Source organism: Anser cygnoides, chromosome 19, assembly GCF_040182565.1.
Source record: "Anser cygnoides isolate HZ-2024a breed goose chromosome 19, Taihu_goose_T2T_genome, whole genome shotgun sequence".
NCBI lineage: Eukaryota > Metazoa > Chordata > Aves > Anseriformes > Anatidae > Anser > Anser cygnoides.
The window spans coordinates 1827009-1832693 of record NC_089891.1 but is presented as its reverse complement, the minus strand read 5'-3'; the positions used below and the strand labels follow the sequence as shown (position 1 = coordinate 1832693).

Genomic DNA, 5685 nt, shown 5'->3' with positions numbered 1-5685 from the left:
TACCTGGGATCACTGGAGACTTCCCTGTGCCATCGGTTAGAAGTTGCAGCATGGACTTGACGTGGAAATGCTGAGACCTATGGCACCAAACTCACACAGAGATCAATCTTCTGTCTGTAAGTGTGCTTTGAAGATAAGCAATTTTATGTAGCTATACATGATAGCTTTGTGCCTCCCGTCTGCCTGGTGGTTGGGAGTAGGAAGTCTGGGTGATGCTGGGGAAGATTCGCAGCATCCTTTCCTCCTTGTAAAAAGCTGCAAAGATCTGCCCCAAATCTGTCACCGTTGCAGGGAGGGGACCCCGGCCACCCCAACCCCGCAGCCAGGGCTGTGTCCCCTCCTGGGTCAGCAACGTCCCTGGTCTGCGGGAAGCTGCTTGTCCTGGGCAGAGCAGCTCTGGCTGTGGTCATGGGCCAGGAGCTGAGCTTGGAGCCACCTCCTCACCTGGAAAAGGGATCCTGGACCTGGCTTTGTCCCTGAACCTGGCCTCTTGTTGTTCAGGCACCGTCAGACCCAACCCTGTCACCCAGCAGAGACGCGGCCGTGCGTGGAAATGGGGCAAAGGCACCGGGAACGGCCGTGACCGGGAGAGGACGAAACTGCTGACAAAGCCGGGGCCGCGATACACCAAAATCCCTTTGATTTCAGCGAGGCCAAAGCTGCCGAGGGAGGCAGACTTGTTTTTCCAGTGCCTATGTATAGTGCCGTGAGCTCATAGTTTCCGACGGCGGAGAGTATCCGAGCTATGGAAAGCAGGAATTTCCACCCCGCCGTGGTGCCAGCCGGGAAGCTGCAGGTGGGGGCAGCGCGGCCGCCCCGCATCCACGGGCACTGCCCCGGTCACTTCCCCCCCACAGCGCCCCGGTGGGTGCCAGCAGCCCCAAGGAGAGGTGGTAGGATGGGGGTGAGCACCCCAAAGGTGCCGGTGGGACCCCAGCCCTGGCTCAGTCTGCAGAGCTTTCAGCCTCCACCAGCGTGAGAAATTTGGGGTAGTGAGGGGAGTGGCTCTGTCCCTGACCTGCGCAGCGGAGCGGATGGGGATGATGTGCTCCAGATCTCCCTACAGCTCGCGTTGGGATTTCATGACAAAAGAGGTCCCCTGGGCACGACCCCCACCAGAGGTGCCCTCTGCAGAGGCCAGATGCATTTTGTTAGCTGTCCCATGGCACGGCATGGCACGGTGAGGCTGCACCCTCCCTTTTCCTTCCAGAAACCAGCCCCGTGTTGTAACCGCTGCGCCCACGGGTGACTGATACTGCTGCCCACGCCTGCCACCCGCTGCCCTGCCAGGGCGTGAAACCATCCCTGCTCCCATTGCAGCAACTCTGGGGATCCATCGATGAGCTTTTGGGTGCCAGGGGTGCATTAATGTGCTCATCCACCCCTTGTCTGCTTGCCCCATAGTTCCTGGAGAGCCTTGGGCACCTTCCTGAGGTTGGAGGGGTGCAGGACCAGGGATGGTTGTGCAGAGCCTCTCTGCCCCCAGGCAGGATCTCTGCTTGTTGTCCAGGTTTCTCCTGAACCACGGTGGAGACTGCAGGTCCCCAGGGCATTCAGGTCCCTTGAAGACAGGTTGGCCACCCCGTGGCCACCGCCTGGGCTGGGGAGGCTGGGAAGAACTGAGGTGGTGGCAGGAACCATCCACCCTGCAAACAGTTTTTGGGAGGCTTTGGAGGGAAGATGCCTCTCGGCTCCTTGCCTGGGGGTCAGGTGAGGAACGACAGCACTCCAGGATAAGGGGCAGGACCACAGGAAACCTTCTCTCTGTGGGTTTCCAGCCCTCATGTGGCCAAGCTGTGACTCACAGATAAATGCAGGGGTCCCACCTGCCCCAAATCTGCAGCAGCTGATGCTGGAAACTGCCAGGCAGGCGTGAGGTGCCAGTGGCTCGAGTGCCTGCCCCGCTGTGAGCTTTTGGGGCTGCCCCCAGCCATGCTGGGGTTTGGGTGAGCAGCCAGCAATGCGGCCGGGGGGCAGCACCCCCTCTGCCCCCTGTTCCAGCAGGGTTTGATTTCATTACACAAAGGCAAGCAGGCAGGACCGTACCGCCCAGCCCTGCCTCCGACGCCTGACGCTGGCTCCTCACCCACTCCCTGGTGAAGATCAGGGCTTTAAAACCCGAACGAGTTCCTCCGCATTCACTCCCCGGGAGCTGCCCTGTCCCCGCTCCTGCTTTTACGTAACGTGCCCGCATGAAACGCGCGGCCACCACCTCCGTGTTATATAGGCGTCCCGGTCCCCGTCCCGGCTGCTGCTCGGCGCTGGGGACAGTGGTGCCGTGCATGGAGAGGACCCTGCCCAGGTGCCCTGCAGCAGGTAGGGGGGCTCCGGGGCACGGGGTGAGGGTCTCCTGTGGTTCTTTAGGGAGCATCAAATCCCTAAATCAGAGCGGGAGTTGGGGCTTCCTCCTCTTGAGCAGGGAGGGGATGGCTTCTTGTGTCTGCGTGGCCATCCCGGTGCTGGGCTCTGAGAGGGGCTGCCGTGACCACATCTCCTGCAGCTAGGGGGATGGTGAAAACTCCAGAAACATCTGTGAGGACACCCATGGGTGCACTCAGGCTTGCAAAAGTGGGTGCAGATTATGTTGGGTCTGAAAACACTGGGGGGGCTGGAGGGTTGCCTGCTTTATGGGGCTCCAGCTGCTGAACCACTCTAGGAGAAGGGCGCTGAGCATCCCTCCTTCACCTTTTCTCCCTCTCCCTCCCCTGACCCCATGCTCCCTGCCCTCGGAAGCACATGGGTTTCCTTCAGACCCAGCCCATGCAGGGGGCTCAGGACCGAGGTGGCCGTGGTGGCCCCGCACTCCCTGGTGCCCGAGGCCAGGGCAGGGGCCGGGTGAGGTGTCAGGGCCGGGCTGTGCCCTGCCCGCTCTGACTAACAGCAGACGCCGCTCCTGGGGCTCGCAGCCCGCACCGTGCTCCAGCGGTGGCCCGGCCACCGGGCTGGGACGTCCTTGGAGGGAGCCTGGTGTGGGGCTCGCTGCCTGCCCCCACACGCTCCCTCTTCACCCCCCTGCCCCACCTGCCCATCCTCCCAGTTCCTCCACATCCCCCGGGGTGGGAAGGTCTCCTTTCCTCGGCAGGTTTCTCTGTGGGATGGGTCTTCCCACCTCCCATGGCTCTGGAGCTGACGGCAGAGCACAGAGGCACTGGTGCCACGCACCGAGCTTGCTTTGCCTGCAGCAGGGTGCCAGTGGGTGCAGCCCCTTCCAGGGGCTCGCACCTTTTCCCTTTTCCCATGGAGTTTTGCAGCTGGGGCTTGTTGCTCCTGGTGGCTCCAGAGCTGAGGTCCTCCCATCATCCCTCTCCTGCACCAAGTTCCAAACAAGGGGGTTTAATACATTAATGAAAATGCCCTGCCTCATGGGGACCGTGCCTCATTGCCACCCACACATCTGTGAGAGGGCAAGGGCAAGAGAGCAGGGAGGAGGAGAGATAGAGCATGCCAGCCATCGCGCCCCAGACCTTATTAACCTTATCAACCCCCCGCATCTTTCCTCGCAGCTGGGGAGCGCCCAGGGCCCAGCAGGGATGTCGGAGACCTCGTCCAGCAAGGAGGCCCCCCCGGCCGAGTGCCCCGTCTGCTACGAGAAGTTCCAGCTGCTGGAGCACACGCACCGCAGGCTCAGCTGCGGGCACGTCTTCTGCCATGACTGCCTGGTGAAGTGCCTGCTCTCCGCCAAGCTGGACGGCCAGGTGCAGAGCAGCATCATCTGCCCCGTCTGCCGCTACGTGACTTTCCTCAGCAAGAAGAAGGCTCTTTGGCCGAGCAACCTGCTGACGCTGGAAATGCCCCTGTCACCTTCCTCCTTGTCCCAGCTGGCCAAACCGGAGCCCAGCAACACCTTGGTGGTGCCCAGCCACTTTGTGATGCCGGTGCAGAGCTTCGACCGGTGCCGCGGCACGGGGAGCAGCCCCGGGGACTCGCAGGGAGAGCTGGCACGGGAAGCCCACATCTTCGTCATCAGCAGCCACGGGATGCCGCTGGTGGACACGGACTGCTCCTCCCTGGGGAGGAGAAGCCTAGCCGAAACACGCAGCACGGTGTCCTCCAGCTCGGCCCTGGGCTTGAAGTGCTGTCAGTCGCCCATCGCCCTGGCCGTCCTCCTCATCCTGACCGTGGCCATGCTGGCGGCCGTGCTCCCTTGGCTGCTGCTGGTGAAGAGGGACTCATAGCATGGATGGGACCAGCTCGGCTGCTGCAGTGCTGCCTCTGATGCTGGGGCTGGCGCCTCCTGGAAAACCTCCCTGGAGGGAGCCCAGAAGCAGCTCCAGGGGACACTTTTCCATCTGGCCAGGGACTTCTGGGTGTTTTTGAAGATCTCTGGGTGCTCACATGCTGGATTTTTTTGCATTTTGGCTAAAACATGGCTTCTCAAGCCCTGCTAGTGGGTTTCTCTGGCATTTTAGTGGCACAATGGGGCAGGAAGGGACCCAGCTCGCTGCCCACGCAGTCCCAGCCATGCCCTCCCTCAGCCCTGGTCTCAGGTCCCCAGGGTGGGGGCCATGCTCCTGCTGCCACCGTGTCCCTTCTGCCCTGGGCGTACAGGGACAGGCAGCAGGGCAGGGGGCAAAGCCAGGTCTAGGCTGTGCCAGGGGCAGGTTTGGGAATCCCACCCTGCTCCCCATGGTGTGGGCATCTGGGATGTGCAGCTGAGATTTGGGGATTTCTGTGCCCTGTCTAAAGGAAGGGCGAGCGGGGGCTGCTGGTCACCCCCTGCCAGAGCTGCCAGCGGTGACGGCGACTTCCTCCTGCCACGCTCCCCCCGTGGCTGGGCACCCCAATGCTGCCTCTGCACCCTCACCACCACCTTTGTCCTCCTGACCCAGTGCCCAGCCCCGTGGGTGCTGCTGGCCTCGCTCATTCTGGAATGCGCCCCAAGGACCTCGGTGCTTTCGGACTGCCTGACCCCTATGGAGCAGGAGCAGGATGTCCCTCGCTGTCACCCGCAGGAGGTGGCGGCAGGCAGGAGGGTGGCACTTGGTCCCCGTGCTCCCTAAGTGAGATTCCCACTGCCTGGCTGGGCGTCAGGTGGCCAGAGTGCCACCGAGACAGCTTTGGGATCATCCAGGACATCTCAGGGGGACAAATAAAACCCACCTGGGGCTGGGAATGCTGCTTGATGGGAAAGGATCAAGGCAGCCCATGGCCCACCTCTGGGCAGAGCTAGGACACCACTCATTCACCCCCGTGCCTCAGTTTCTCCACCTGCGCACTGACCCCCGCACGAAGCACTGGGAGATCACCTGAGGAAAAAGTGCTTGAGACACCGCACCGGAATGGAAATCCTATTTCATAACAAATAATTACCTGACAATAACGCACCCATGCCTCATCGTTTAATAATTACCCTTGTTATGACGCCATGTGTCCGGGGAATTACTGGAGGGTGCCAGGGAGCCACCCCCTTTGTAGGGGCTGCCCGGAGGTGGGAAGGGGTGGAGGAGCCCACTTTTGGCTGCTGTTGCTGGAGTCTCGGGATGCTTGGCAAGGGGGTGGCAAAGAGCCTCAGCAGCAGCTCTGGGGTGCAGAGGGACATCCTGAGATGTGTCAGGGTGAAAAAAGGGAAGAGGGGACCAAGAGGTGCCGTCAGCAGGGACAGGCAGTGCTGTGGGCCTTGGCTGGGACTCTGGGGGCATCCCCCCCCTTCGGGCAGGAGGTTGCCACAGGGTGGCACTGCTTGGC

General features: G+C 62.0%; 1 protein-coding gene across 1 annotated transcript; it reads left to right on the top strand.

Annotated features, from left to right (window-relative positions):
• The first annotated feature begins 2110 nt into the window (after window positions 1-2110).
• Window positions 2111-5324, top strand: RNF222 (ring finger protein 222). Its single transcript, XM_013199462.3, has 2 exons — window positions 2111-2316; window positions 3504-5324. The coding sequence occupies exon 2, from the start codon at window positions 3531-3533 to the stop codon at window positions 4173-4175; it is 645 nt and encodes a 214-aa protein (XP_013054916.3). The 5' UTR covers window positions 2111-2316; window positions 3504-3530; the 3' UTR covers window positions 4176-5324.
• The last annotated feature ends 361 nt before the right edge of the window (window positions 5325-5685 follow it).